Raw genomic sequence first — 15,744 nt, 5'->3', positions numbered from 1 at the left:
ATAATAAAACAGCATTGAGTGTCCTAGTTACACACATTTTTATTTTCCTATTTTATACCATGATATAAATTGTAATAACAGAGGATGGTTATTAGGTTTCAGAGCATGAACATTGAATTTTGAGGAACATCAGTCGCGTTAAATACAGCTGTTGTCTTGCAAGCAACACATTTCAAGTCACAGTATAAAATAATTTAAAAATCACAATGACAAAATATACCAGTCCCGAATACATCGATCAGTATTCATCTGTATGTCGCAAGCATCTGAATCTCACAGCACCAGTTCCGACACTCGCGGTATCACCCAATTTATAAAATCTTCATTTTCACGACGGTATCACCAAAACATTCATATACGCGCGACATACATACACTTTTAGTTAAAATCATTACAACGCTAAAATTCTAATTAGTTCTAAGGTTAAGACATACATTATACATTATCTAGACAATAAAATAACTTACACCTAATACTGTTTACATACTAAACGGAATATTTTAGAAAAGTTGGAGATGTCAGACTGGAGCGGAGGCCAATGTGCCTGAGTTTTGGCACTTAGATAATGGTAAAAGTAGTCAAAATTATCACAACAAATAAATCTAAATTTCAATTCATTATCCAGATGTTAGATTGATATGTGATAACGAGTAAAACATACTATCAAACCCGAAGTCCGCTGCTACCGTGACGACGCCGCACATTATATTGTCGAATCACTTTACATCAAACGGCTATAACGAAGAGACTACGCAATATATATTTCATAAGTCAATATTATAAAAATAAATAGGTATTATATCCCAGGCCTACTCTACACAATCAACGTAAAATGTTTATAGTCATACAATGTAAAATAAAATCAAGATTTAATTATGTATATAAAAAAAATCCCTTTAAATTGCACAAATAAAACAAACTATACGTCCCCGTTTTGTTACGAAGTCTTAAAATTCCAAATAATTTGACTATCTAATCCTTAACAAAATGGACCATGTTGAAAACCTATCTAATGCAACTTTTCTCAGTTTTCAGTCAAATGAAGCTTTTAGCGACATTCATAACGCATTCGCTAATAAAAATAATGACAATAAACCAAAATTAGATTCGATTAAAAATATAATACGTACATGGTACTTCAAGGTACCGACTGACTTGACCCTCCGAAGCAAACATCCTATTTACTTTATACACTCACAAAACTATAATTTTGCATTGTTTCCTCAGCCAACATGTGACATCTCACTAGAATATAAGCAACATTATTGCTCGCTCTTGAAATAAGGTTGTCTTAATTATAATTACAAAGCATTGAAGTTGGTAGTGGATTGGTGGTTCTTCATGTAATTTTTGAAACCATATCAGTTTGTACTTTGTCAATGCTGCCAGTTCTGTCACATTTTATCTCCAAAAATTAAAGTACTATAATATTACAAACTGCAAAATTCAATATACAGGAGGACAAGAGGAATTACAACCTTTCAGTGATTCATTTGAAGACATTTGTGGCAAAGGTAGAGAATGAATGTCGTACATTGCACAGCGCAGTGGCGTTTGTGTTGAATTTGTATAAAATATTGCATTCACATAAATCATTTACTGACTCAACAAAGGAACTATAATACAACAAATAAAATTTCAAATCAAAGTGGGGACTGACAGCAATTAAAATATTGTCTTTAAAGTTATTACTCTAAATCCAATAAGACATGCAAGTATTAGCCTGAAATCAAAAACATTTTACAATACAATAATGCGATTTATTCCCAAATATTAATAGTAGGTATCGCAATAGTTCAGACATACTTACACATAAGTAGTAACAGGTGAAGAGTGTATGAGATCATCGCATTATAGCGGCAAAATTGACTCAAATCACTGGTTAAACCTACGATACACTTTCATTAGTAAACTTATCACTGTATTATGTATAATACAGAGCTAGAAACATTAACAGAAAATCATTCAATTCACAACTAAATCGTTCATCATTCTAAAATTATATAATTCAGACCGTCATTAAGCATACTGACATCACATTAATTGCAACTAAAAATTAATAAGCTGTATAAACATCCCGCGCTATATGGGGCACATTCGTTAAGTGCGAGGGTGCAGGTAGCGAATGTGCCGCCGGGAGCGCGGAGTGATCAGATTTAACATTATAAGCTTACATTTACGTGAACAGGATGGATTTAGAACAGAATGGTATTGAGTATGATACTGCAGGTTGTTCCTTAGCGGCGGTGCGGGGGCAGGGCAATCATGTTGCGTAGCGCTTAGTCCAGAGGCGCGCGATGCGATCGTGTTCCTCTCTGTTCTGGAGATATTGTGTTGCGATGCTACCCACTAAGGGATCCGCTGAAATTAAACAAACAGTTGTTAGTTATCATAGAAACCATCAGTTTACATGGTTCATTTCACCCACAGGAAACGACCACATTATTTTAAGCGTAAAGCGTTACAGGACGTAGTTCAGTATTCAAGACAAATTAAAAATAACCAGACTTCGTTATGTCGGGAACATGTTTTGATTCCCGAGGCGTGTAAACGATGGAATTTGGTACATTGACCATTTGACACAGCTAAAGAATTTGGTACCTAGTTAATGATTTTATATTATTATACATTACAAAGTATCATAAAACATAATCACAAGTTCAAAATTCCATAAATAAATATGTTTCGAACTATTTTTGTCAGAATAAATCAGATAAAACTGTAGTAGTTCCATCCATCATTGATTTTTTAATAAATGTCGCGGTACAAACTAGTATCGATATAAATAAACACGACGATAGGATTAACCGTGAACAAAACACCGGGAGGACATTGAGGACGGGAGGGCTTTGACCTCTCGAGACTATCAAGAGCTTTTGTGTTAGAAAGTTGACATAGAACTGATATTAACATAACACACCCTCTGAGTTTGTATAGAATATAATATAGATTACAGAAATGCACACTATTCTGTATGTTAAAGTTAAGTTTTTATCAAATTCAACATCAAACCAGTACTCTTATATTGAGTTAAACTAACGTTGCGAAAAACGATGGAATTACTTTTCTTCATTCAATATTTTTTTAAGAATAGTTCTCTCTGCATTAGTTTCAGGCAAACTGGCAGACAGCACGGCGTTGAGTGCACCAATATGATTCAGACTGCTAATTCAAATCACAGATAAAGGACTATGTTCTAGCTTCTTTCAGTAATTAATATATAATAAAAAGTTCATAGTTACCTGGATTGCAGTCAGTGAGCAAGGAGCATATTGATAGTAAAACTTTAGATATTGTCAGCGCGGGCGACCAGTTGTCTTTCAGGATGTCTAGGCATATGACTCCCTGGCTATTGATGTTACAATGATATATCCTAGTCCGGAATGTCACCTGAAATCACACAAATAAATAATATTAGTACACATTCACAAAGTTGTCAATATTCACAGATTTCTTGTTTGAAATAACAAAATTATCATTAAAACAAATAACATGGAATATGACGTTAATAGCAATGAAAAAAATATGGTTTAGTTTCCATGGTATAATGAATATTAATATACACTTAGAAAATAGGTAGATTTGACATACCCCTATGTGACTAGGGCATGGCATGAGTAATGTTAAATTGTATAAAGATTATGGTTTCATCAAAACAGAAACAGATATTATACAGAAATAACTATAGTAGCTCCTAGATTTTCGGCATGCCATTTTAAATTCACCATGGTAGGAAACTGCCTATCATGATACGCTTCATCAAATTACGATCCGTATCAATCTAGCGAGGATATTGCCCCATCGAATGATAGCGACAAGAGAACTTTCAAAGAATACCTGTATTTCTTTCATTATTTAACCATTAATCTAAATTGACAATAAAATTCGCATAAAGGAAACTGCATCTCGAAAAGGATACAGGTACTTCTGATGACGCAATGAGCTATTTATAGGAGGGACGAAAATTTTGTCTCACGCCATTTGGAAGATAACTAAGGCCAACGCGCATTAACGTTGAGGGAGGTGACTGCCATCAGCATATTAATAATTGCACCGTAAAATTATATCTACTATAATAATGAGCGGCTGGCTTCCGTAATTCTACACTCGCCGAGGGTTCCCCGCGAACAAAAGAAATTACGAATAAAATTGTTTGTTCAAAGCTGTTTTCAATTGTCCATGCTTTGGAAGGTTTCACGGAAACCTTCGTACTGCGTGAATTCTTTACACATATACACATCGTACGTATTCGTCATTATCCTTACATTTCAAAAAAGTTTGAAAGTCAGGTTACAACCCAAATGCATTTCTTGGAAGTGCTGCGGTTTTGTTCCGTCCGACATCAAACAAAAACTAATAATTGGGATCCAATTTAAGACGAAGTTGAAATACGTTCGAGATAAATCAAGGAGTTCAGATCATCGTTGGGTAAATCAGTTTGGATGTGTAAGTAAGGCACAATATATTTTGACGAGTCAAGAAAATGATGCGGCAGAGTGATTGATGTGATGCGCCCGAGATATATTTTTAGAGGGCCGTCCTCGTCCCAAATTCTTTAACTATTTTCATCTTTCTGAAGTTCATTGAAATTAAACGCTCATCTACTTGTGGGCGATTTGTACTCATAAAGAAATATTGAGGGAAAGTTTACTCAAACGCCCCTTTTCAAACGTACGAGATATTTAGGCACGTATGGCATTGATTGATTCGTCGGACAATGGCGAGCGAAGAGGGATGTTAGCACTAATTAAATACTAGGGCGTACCGCGACCCCACGCGGGGCTCGGACCTCGGTTAAGGGCGTTGCTAGACACGATCGGCTAGGGTTTGGGGAGATTGAATTGATTTTATATTATACTTATAGGTCGAAACGTACGGGGGATAGAGTGAATAAACTTTGAAGATGCAGCTGGAAGTTGTTTTGAATCAATGCATTAAATTTTTACAAGTACAGTAGAACTCCAATTATCCGAATTAATGGGGACCGGGACCCATTCGGATAATCAAATATTCGGATAATCGGATTAAAAAAAAAAATTGCCATTGAAGAGAATAAAAGCTACGTTTTGATATTGCACTATTTTTTTTATTGAATTAAATTGGTCGGGGGAAGTCTGTGTAGGCACAACGGCAAGTTAAGACAAGTCAAGTCAAGACTTGACGCGCAAACACTGGCTTCGAGCGCACTTAGACTTTTTTACAATTTTTGTGATTCGGATAATCGGCGATTCGGATAGTCGGAGTTCGGATAATTGGAGTTCTACTGTAAAAGCTATGTGTGGAATAATGCGTAACAGTATTACGGAAATTAATGTGTATATATAACACGCAATTTCGAGAATTTTGTAAACAATGACACAGTTAAAAACATACCAAAAATATTGTAATAAAACCAAACATTTCCAATGAAAATAGTTTCAAAATTAAAATGTTACAAAATGTAATCTTCAGACATGAGATAATCTAGATAATTATTACAGAATAAATAAATTCCGTATCTTTTACTTAAAACATTGAACTTTAAGTGTCAATGCCAAGGTCAAAGACCCTATCAACTGGCCGAAGTAGTAAATAAAAAGAATATAAGCAGAGTAGGTACATAGATGTTAAAACTTGGATACTGACATGATAACTGGCCACCTAAATATTGTTTAGGTCATCTTAACAAATTGCATCAACTGTTATCTCATTGGTGGATGTTGAACAAGAGGTCTCAGGTCAAACAAACCAATGTTGTTTTTCTTTTTTTTATTAATTTGTTATAGTAGCATGGCCTCTTGTTATATCTGGGATGTGGTTTACTTGATTCATTACATTCAGCACAAACTCTGAATATGTAAAGATGGCTATATTATGTATCATAATAAATTGGGTTAAGGTGACTAATTTGTAAACCTGCACATAATAAAACAAATATATTAAGCAAAAATAAAGAAAATGTAATACCTTAGGAGGTTTGAATGGGTACTCTGGAGAGAAATGGATGTCAAGGAAGAACACTCCGCCTTCATAAACTGAGCCAGGTGGGCCTAGGATGGTGGACACCCATTCATACAAGTTGTCTCCCTTTGGCCCCGCACTGCAGTTTGGTGGGGGGTCTAGTGTAATCTCTGCAAGTTCCTTCTGGATCCTCTTTGCTGATGTCCCAAGAGCCTTCGACATCTTGGAATTGGGTTTATTTTCTTTTGTATCTGGTTTATTCTCAGCGATGGCCCCGTTAGAGCCCGAACCTCTGCCGCGTCCCGTACCACTCCCTGATGAACCAGACGCACCGCTCATTATCTAAAAGCACCAAATTACTCATTCCGCTAAACCAAAAAGCGGCTAGTTAAAAAGCTTGCTTCATGAATACAATGGTTGTGAAGGTGTTAAACAAAGGCTGATGATCACATGCTGATGGTTGGATGAAATCAATCAGATCGTCCTTGTAGGACTGATCCCAAAAATAAACAGGTTTGATGACACAATGTTATGAGCAAATAAATCTGAAAGTGCAATGACTTGACAATGAGCAATGAACTTAATTGACCTTAGTAGAATAATTACTGGTGACACATATAAATGCAACTACATACACATTGCGAGTTACTTTTAGTTACAAAATCACAAAAGAAGAGCATGTTTTTTTTTTTTATTTCCAGCATGAACATAATGACTAGAACAAAGACATTCCTACTACTTACACTTCATACACCAAACATCAAGATTATAATAAATTAAAAATACTACGCTCTACTGACACTAGCTAGACTATTTAACTCAAAATAACAAGGCAAAATGAAATGGAAAAAGATTTATTTTGTACCTTACGAATAACAGTCGGCCATCTTGTGGGCTGGCGTTATCCGATAATTTACAATTTTTTGATTCACCAGTGACCCAATTCAATGAAAAACACTGCTCCTGACACACAACAGTTAGTATGTAACGAAATTCAGCGACGACATGTGCAAAATTTGTGCAACGATAATAATGTAATCTCCGTGTTAGATGGCCCGAACTGCAAAGCGTAAATAGGCAGCCTGTTACTTTCCGCACTAACACCGCTCTTTGATAAGAGATACAATGATGAATTATACCTTAATAAATGATTAAAGTCGACTTAGGGGAGTCCCGGCAAGGTTTTTAGTGCTTCAATCCACTTCTACCACATTTCATCCATTTGTCTGTCACCCTCACCAACACAAACAACCACTGAAATTCACGGAATGCACACAAGCTCAGATATGAAATAAATACATGTAAAGACAGCGCCTAGAGCTTCTGGATACTTACAAACTGCTAATAGATATTAAATAAACTAGTTTATTGCTAGAAAAATAAGCAATGTCCAGTAATAAAGTGACGAAACTATTAAAAATTACACGAAGCACAACCACATTCCGACATTTTTTAACTTTTTTTTAAATTTTATCAGTGTTGCCAGTGTTTGAATTTTTTCATGTAGTAGGTTTTTGTACGTTTAATTAATTTTTATTTCACCATGTACTCAATAGTATAAACATAATTATTATTTGATGTTCACACACTATTGTTATTAAATCTATGACAGAATTTTGATACAAAGAAGATTGTACTAATCCTTTAAAATCGTGTAGTGTATCGAATACATCTATGGATTTTATGTCAATGTAAAAATTTGCCGGTACCATTTTTTCTCTATGGTCATAATGTGACGTAACTGTCACTGTCACAGTTCGGTCACTCACTGCCACTACTGCCACTGCCAGTTTGATTGTTTGGTTCTTGTGAGAAGGTCGTTGTTTGTATTGTGTTGTACTTGTGTACTTTATAAACAAGTTTTATATTTATAATAGCTAGAAATTAGCTATCACCATGGGGAAACGCCAGCATCAAAAGGATAAAATGTATGTATCGTTACAAAAACAATTTGTGCTACTGTTATCATAGATTTGTTCGTATCGTGGTATTTTATCTTCTGCTAATTTTGTTTACTAATTACGTTTTACTGTAATTTTCAGGTACCTCACGTACACAGAGTGGACTACACTGTACGGAGGTAAAAGATCAGGTACTAGTAAGGAAGAAGACACTACATTTAAACGCCTGCCGTTTGACCATTGCTGCCTATGTCTTCAGCCTTTCGATGACCCTTACTGCGACAATGATGGCAATATATTCGAGTTGCAAGCTATACTAGAGTTCGTTAAGAAGTTCAAAATCAATCCAGTTACTGGGAAAGTAAGTATATTTGGTATAATTCTTATTATAATTAAACACATAATATCCCATAATAAATACCACATGTACATAGAGCCTTGCCTACTTCTTAATAGAGACAATAAGAATAGTGTTAATGGACATATTCTTTGTTATACTACTACTCCTTAAGCAAAATAAGTTAAAAGCAAGTTACTTATTAGTCTTTGAACTAGATTGTAAATAAGATGTTTTTTTTATTGGAAAAATAACATTGAAAATCCCATGGGAATAATTGTAAACAGATAGTCTAACAAGAATATCTAAATAATACCACAAGTAATCTAATTATGTTATTATATTTACAGAAAATAGATATAAAGACCTTGACCAAGTTGAATTTCTTCAAAAATGCTGAAGAGGACTACCACTGCCCAGTTCTATTCAAGCCCTTCACAAAGAACTCTCACATTGTGGCCATCAAGACCAGTGGGAATGTGTACTCCAATGAGGCTGTGGAACAGCTGAACATCAAGGGCAAGAACTGGAAGGACCTCATCAATGACACTCCATTCACAAGAGCTGATATAATCACCATACAGGACCCTAATAACCTCACCAAGTTTAATATCTCTACTTTCCATCATATTAAAAATAATTTGAGAGTGGAGACTGAAGGTAAATACTTCTTTTTGTATTTTAAAACATAAATTAACTGACTGCGACATTCAGACATGTAATGATTACTTAAACTATTCCTTAGTAACTATTATTAGAAACTAGCAAACCCGGCGAACTCCGTTTCACCACTAATGATTTTTCCTGTTTTCCTGCTTTTCTCTTGATTTTTTCCTGAATTTTCTTTGCTATAAACCTCACGGAGCCCGAGACCTTTCCAACGAATGCAAAACCGTGGAAATCGGTTCATGCGTTCTGGAGTTATAGCATCAGGAAGGAAAACCCGACTTATTTTTATATAAGAGACTAGCAAACTCGGCGAACTCCGTTTCGCCATCAATTTATTTTTTTCCTGATTTTCTTTGCTATAAACCTCACGGAGCCCGAGACCTTTCCAATGAATGCAAAACGGTGGAAATCGGTTCGTGCATTCTGAAGTTATAGCGTCAGGAAGGAAAACCACTTATTTTTATATAATAGATGATTGCTAAAGACTTGGTTAAGTAACCATTAGATCACTGCTATGGGAGTAAATTATGAAACTTTTCTTTATATTTTTTTTCTACTCCCAGCCTTAAGAACAGTATCCTTAGTATTAGTTTGCTTTATAGGCCAGCTCAAATAAACCAACCAACCAAAGTCAGTCAGTTCAGTAAGGACAAAACTTATAGTGTTACCATACCTATTTATTGTTATCTAAATCAAAATTCAATTTTGCAGAGGAAATAGCAATGAGGAAAGACCCTCATGCCAGACTGAAGACTGTATCAGCTGAAACAAAAGACATTCTACAAGAATTGGAGAGAGATTACAAGGCACCAGAGCAGAAAGAAGTTAAGAAAGAGGTAAGCAGTACTACTTCCTTTCCGTTCTTATTTACTATCATTGTTTAAGAAGCAATTCCAATAAGTAAATTTTTCTTTAACTTGTGACCTCTCTGTAATATCGAGTTGAGTCAGATTATTCTCAACAACCTGTAAAAATACCATGGATTATGTATTTTTGTCTTATTTTATGGAATAGGGTCTCTCTGGAATCTCATTAATGCCTGTACGACCTAAAATACCATGAGCTAACATACATGGTGTTAAAATCGGAGTGCTGTTTGCTAGGAAGTCCTCTTATAAAAATCTTATTTGATATGTACATCTCTAAATAATTTTAATTTCTATAATTAGAACTTATGACGGGATATTTACCATGTTTATTGAATTTAGTTAATCCGTGATCATGGCGCTTGCAACAGTGCCGAAATATCGGAAACTCACCAAATTCAATAAACATGGTAAATATCCCGTCATAAGTTCTAATTATAGTGTTAGTGACCATGTCAGTTTAAAAAAAAAAAAAATTTTAATTTCTCTCGCAGGTGGCAGATAAATTCAATGCGGCTCATTACTCCACTGGCATGGTGGCTGCCAGCTTCACATCCACGGCTATGATGCCAGAGACAGTCCATGAAGCCGCTATTATCTGTGAGGATGATGTCAAATATGATATGGTCAAGAAAAAAGGTTGGTAGCAAAATTTTGATGTGTGATATAAGAATGTGGAGAAAAACACTTTAAATGTAGAGGCAAACAAGTTTCAAAACAAAGACAAGTTGTTTTGATACAGTGAGAATAGTGGGGTTTGGCTTATAGCTATATATATTTATAGGGGGAATGAAAAAGAGTTATTAGAATTCTGTCTCTCATTGAGGAATATAATGGTAATCTGTTTTGAAAAACATTTTATTTTATTATACATTGGTTTCTTATAAGTTTTGATTACAGCATCCTATATAATCGTGTCATAAACAGAATTGTAGACACAAAGATTTCATGCAGTTCACAGATAGACCTAGAACAACTACTAATTATTTTTTCTTGTTATTTTCAGGATATGTGCGACTAGTCACAAACCTAGGACCCCTAAACTTCGAGCTGTACTGCGACTTAACACCCAAAGCATGTGACAACTTCATCAGACACTGTAACAATGGATATTACAATGGCACCAAGTTCCACAGGTCTATTCGGAATTTTATGGTGAGTATCTATTATCTGTGGCTGGCTATGTATGTTCTACACTTATTTTTAGTATAGTGTTCTAAACCAGTTGACGGATAACATCTCATAGTATACTTATTACAGAACACTAGAGGGGTGCTTTGCCTCGCAAGCGTCGTTACACGCAAATCTTCTGTGAGACCGTAGTATCACTCATTTGTTTCCTTAGTTTGAGCTTGCATTACATTTAAAGTAATCGAAACGACACCGTTCGGCGCTATGATCGACCAACTCTAATAAACCAACCAATTAGAACTCACACCGGGTTTTTAGTGGTTTCCGTAGTATTGCTGCCCTGGACTCACATTTTAATTTCTTATTTCAGATCCAAGGTGGTGATCCAACCGGCACTGGTTTGGGTGGTGAATCAGTCTGGAAGAAACCATTTGAAGATGAAGTCAAGCCGAATTTACATCACACTGGCAGAGGAGTGCTGTCCATGGCAAACTCTGGACCAAATACTAATGGATCGCAGTTGTATGTATTTTTTAATGTAACATGAAACATTTTATTCCCAGTAATAGTTGGTAGTCAGTTCTCCTTTTCACGAGTTCAATGTAAAACGTGGGGGAGTTTGGCAGATCTCCATGGTGATTGAGAATTTTCGAAAAACACTTAAAAAAATAAATGATATGCGAACTCGGTACTGCCAAGCACGTTTCCTGGGCACGGGGTCCTGCTAATGGCACTAGACATAATATCTGAAATTATAGAACGTTAGGATCAATAAATATTAGCTACAAAGCAAATAAAACACTTTCTTTAGAAACTAATAAATGTTATTATTTTTTCAGTTTCATAACCTTCCGCTCGTGCAAGCAACTGGACGGGAAGCACACGATATTCGGCAAGCTAGTCGGTGGCATGGACACTCTGACAGCCATGGAGCAGATCGAGGTGGACAATAAGGACCGGCCCATTGAAGATATTGTCATAGAAGTCGCACAAGTCTTCGTGGATCCCTTCGCTGAGGCTGAAGAACAGGTAAATTGATATATACTCAATACTCACTGGTGACATACCATTTACACCAATAAGGTAACAGTAGGAAAATGGGGGCTTAGGATAGACTGAGCAACCATTTACTGTCATTTCAAGTCTATGCTTGTCTTGTATAAAAGTTTCAAGAATAGAATTCAATCACCACTTTTTAATCGACTTTCCAAAAAGGTTTTCAATTCGTCTGTATGTTCTTTTTACCTACCCAAGTCAAAGGTCACTGTGAACTCACAAAGTTAAGCTGTTCCTAATCAAGGAGAATCAATTGGGTAGTTGTTTATTCTATAACACATTTGTATTTCAATGCCTTATTCATTGTTACAGCTTATCAAAGACAGAGCAGAGGAACTGAAAAGGAAAGCAGAAGCTGAAGGATCACAGGTCAGGCCGAAGAAAGCAAAGCAACCACTAAAAGTATTCAGGGATGGTGTCGGCAAATATCTTAATTTACAAGAAGTGGCACCACCAGCGACTACCACTAAAACAGCTAAAACACAAGAACCTCCCGCCAAAAAGGTTAAAACTGATAAGAAATTTGGTTTCGGTGGTTTCGACAACTGGTAATCAGTGTAAAATAAATAATAGTTATTATTATAATATACATATTGTATAAAATTTTAGTTGTAAGTTGTAAAATAAAAATACATTTAATTGTAATATTTATTTATTTTTATTTATACCTCCTAAAATACTGACAACTTTAAATAAATTCATAACAATTTTTCTTTTACATATTACTCATACCATAATTAATAATAAATTCATCAATTAAGTAGGTACATCTATAATGTTAATTAAAACATTAAATGAGTTGAATACCCAGTGTCTATTCCTAATAAATACATCAACACAATAATAAGTGAAATTATCATGTATATTCATTATATTTACCCCTTAAGTCTCTTTTTTAAATATGAGTATAAATAGGTAACAGTTGCACATTTGATCATATCTTAAGTGTAGTAGCCATCACATGCACTCATAGACAAATACATTTAATAGAAGTGTCTATTGAAAATAGAGAATAGGGCTTTTCATCAACTTCAAAAAAAGAAGGAGGTCCTCAGTTTTTTTTTATTTGCTTAATCTGTGAAAGCTGTTTAGCACATACAGCCAGATATATTAAATGCTGAATCTAATTTCATAAAATGTGAAATTATTAAGCTGAATAGTGATGCATTTGGTTTTATTTTTGTGATTTATTTATTATACATAAAATTATTGGATATATTATCCTAACAGTACCAGATACCATCTCTTTTTACCAACACTATGCTACACCATTTTAATATCTTTCATTTATATTATTTTTCACATTTAAGTTTGTTATTATCCTGTGACTATACAGTCTAATGTGCCAGTAGCCTTATTGGCACCATTGTCAAACTCAAAATCTTTATCATAGCTTCATAGCCTGATTGTTTTGGCTAATAATATGTTTAGTTGTAATTAGTGCGTCGTCTAGCCGTCCTCTGCTTGTCAAATCTCATTTCCATCTCTTCTAAGACCTTGGGAGTGTACCGCACCACCAATTTGACTGAGCCAACTGCTTGCTTCAACAATTCTACAGCTTTCTCGTGGTTTTCACCTTCGACGGACACGCCATTTACAGATAACAGCTGGTCGCCCCTCTTGAGGCCTCCGTGACGGTCAGCAACACCGCCAGGAATAATTCGTGATATGTAAATGGGTGAATTTTGTTCCTTCCCACCCATTACGTTGAAACCTAAACCTTCTTCCGTCTTCGGCAGTTCGACTACTCTTGGGTGAGCATGACCTTCAGCTGCAGCGAACGCGGCCACCGTGGCCTTGGCTGTCGCGGAAGCCCTAATGTCAGCTGAGCCTTGGATGTCAACTGTCTCATAGACATGCTCGTACACTTCACGAACAGCATTTAAGAAATCACTCTGTAGCACTTTCTGTAACGCTGCAAGCTTCGTAGCAGGTACTTCACCACTCTGTTGAAGTTTCTCGAGCAATTCTATAGCTCGTTTTATGTCCCTAGCAAGGGTTAATTGTTCCCCTGAACTACTCATGGTGTCTAAATTGATTAAATATGTGGAAACTTAAAGAATTTGGGCGTATTATAAACACGAAAGCAGATCAGTGAATCAATACACTACAGCAGGTACTTCACGTTCAAAAACTTATAATTCCAAAAATGTGAATGTGACACACTGATTAAATTACGGATTACATTGTTTCAGCACACAAGTGTTTTGAATATAGTACTACTATTTATTGTAATTTACTCACAAGTTTTAATAAATAAAAAATATATATTTCGTTCACACAACACAATCAAATTTTTACAAAACTAGCTAGCCAACTTTCGGAACGTTTGATATTTGACATTTCATATTTTTTTGATATTGGCACCATGTGATATATATTTGTTCGTTTAGAAATTTAATAGAACATAATTTTATTTCATAAGATTTATTCATTTCCAAAACCTTTTCATACTAGTCATTTTCTGTGATAACTCAAGAAATATGAAGATTAACAAGTATTGTCAATTTTTATCAGAATTTATTGATTTTTGTGAAAGAAAATTATTAATCGTTCGGAAATAGCAAAAATATTTGACAACTTTTCAGTTGCACCAACATTTCGCCAATAATGCTAAATATCTAAATTGCCATAATTGGGCAGTAATTTTCAACTTTGATTTACAGTATTATTAAAGTATTTTACAATTATAATTATACAGTATAAGTGCTAAACTAGTGTAAGATTTAAAGTGTAGTGAAAGTGACTGAAGAAACCTCGCAGGAGCTGAGACAATGGATGATTTAGGTAAGTTTAGGTCTTATCATAACCTGTTTTGGTTGCTGTGTATGATATGACGTGTTCTGCTAAAATAACTTGTTAATTTGCATATTTATTCCTTGCGGGTCCTTCTAGTCTTATCCATGACTCAGTAGGTTAGGGCGGATCCTGACATTTATGCATTTACAGATGGTATATGCTGTTAATTTGTGGAGTTCCTGGTTTCGAATTATTTTGTTTATTTAAGTTACACATATGGATTCTGTGATTGGGAAAAGATAAAAACCGGTATTCTTTAAGATCGTTACGATTTTGTAATACCGGAGAGAAAGGATAGTGAAGATTAATTAAAAAGTTTAGAAATCTCATTATTTACATTTCGTTATCTGTGCAAACAAAACAGTTTATCACATTATCATAAGAGTTTGACATAAAATTATGTCAGTGACCTGTTCAAGGATCCAGTACTGTGCTATCATTTTATTGTATTTGAAAGCTCTATACTTAATTATTTCTTTTTGTATAAACTAAAAAATACTTAGTCAATGATTTGGTAAATACATCATGTTAAATTCCTTGTTAAGTACCTTAATAAAAATAAAAACAGCATCTTGTCTTATAATTTAAATAAACTTAGGTGAGTTAAAATGCAAGGGAATAAAGTTAAATTTATTTAAGGAAATAAATGCAGTTCCAGGTAAAATATGAACTCATTCATACTAATGAATCAACTAAAATATAGGTATTATGTTTGTTAGGTTCATTTTCCTGGAAGAATATACATACCTATACCTACGGAGTACAACATTACCTAGCATTTTTGTTGTACAAGGACAGTAGTAATGCCTTTTTCAATCCAATTTCATTCATGATTGTAATGAAATAATGCTAAAAAAATCATTGTATTTTTTTATAGCTAATTCATATCACTTTAACTGTATAATGTTTTGGCTTAAACTGTTAAATTATGCATTATTTTACTGATAAATAAATGCTGATAGTATGTTTATTATAGAAGTGAATACACGGTACGACTTTTATTAAATACAATTTTTACCATATTTATTTAAAATTCTCTAAATTT

General features: G+C 34.6%; 4 protein-coding genes across 9 annotated transcripts in view; 2 read left to right on the top strand and 2 right to left on the bottom strand.

Annotated features, from left to right (window-relative positions):
* Positions 1-14: 14 nt before the first annotated feature.
* On the bottom strand, positions 15-7,434 carry LOC118267211 (ubiquitin-conjugating enzyme E2-24 kDa). 6 transcript variants are annotated; one of them, XM_035581052.2, is made up of 6 exons: positions 7,276-7,434; positions 7,080-7,194; positions 6,806-7,000; positions 5,947-6,282; positions 3,243-3,390; positions 15-2,361 (listed from the first exon to the last, which is right to left on the bottom strand). In XM_035581052.2, the coding sequence occupies exons 4-6, from the start codon at positions 6,277-6,279 to the stop codon at positions 2,264-2,266; spliced, it is 579 nt and encodes a 192-aa protein (XP_035436945.1). In that variant the 5' UTR covers positions 6,280-6,282; positions 6,806-7,000; positions 7,080-7,194; positions 7,276-7,434; the 3' UTR covers positions 15-2,263. The 6 variants fall into 6 exon arrangements, with proteins under 6 accessions (XP_035436945.1, XP_035436950.1, XP_035436947.1 ...); XM_035581057.2 differs by having other exon boundaries at positions 5,947-6,254; XM_035581054.2 differs by lacking the exon at positions 6,806-7,000.
* Positions 7,435-7,700: 266 nt separating this feature from the next.
* On the top strand, positions 7,701-12,547 carry LOC118267012 (RING-type E3 ubiquitin-protein ligase PPIL2). The gene is made up of 9 exons (XM_035580728.2): positions 7,701-7,868; positions 7,983-8,202; positions 8,529-8,838; positions 9,559-9,683; positions 10,208-10,352; positions 10,720-10,868; positions 11,215-11,366; positions 11,684-11,873; positions 12,213-12,547. The coding sequence occupies exons 1-9, from the start codon at positions 7,837-7,839 to the stop codon at positions 12,450-12,452; spliced, it is 1,563 nt and encodes a 520-aa protein (XP_035436621.1). The 5' UTR covers positions 7,701-7,836; the 3' UTR covers positions 12,453-12,547.
* LOC118267013 (protein lin-7 homolog C) lies at positions 12,535-14,044 on the bottom strand. The gene has a single exon (XM_035580730.2). It carries the CDS (start codon positions 13,922-13,924, stop codon positions 13,328-13,330), a length of 597 nt encoding a protein of 198 aa, XP_035436623.1. The 5' UTR covers positions 13,925-14,044; the 3' UTR covers positions 12,535-13,327.
* Positions 14,045-14,536: 492 nt separating this feature from the next.
* Positions 14,537-15,744, top strand: part of LOC118267284 (paxillin) — a 71,324-nt gene continuing 70,116 nt past the window's right edge. Inside the window, exon 1 of the mRNA XM_050703040.1 lies at positions 14,537-14,687. Coding sequence (XP_050558997.1) covers positions 14,675-14,687 — 13 coding nt within the window. The 5' untranslated portion in view covers positions 14,537-14,674. The remainder of the gene's footprint in view (positions 14,688-15,744) is intronic.

Source organism: Spodoptera frugiperda, chromosome 23 (assembly GCF_023101765.2).
Source record: "Spodoptera frugiperda isolate SF20-4 chromosome 23, AGI-APGP_CSIRO_Sfru_2.0, whole genome shotgun sequence".
Classification (NCBI taxonomy): Eukaryota; Metazoa; Arthropoda; class Insecta; order Lepidoptera; family Noctuidae; genus Spodoptera; species Spodoptera frugiperda.
The sequence above is the reverse complement of the archived record's forward strand: the minus strand, read 5'-3'. Positions and strand labels throughout refer to the sequence as shown.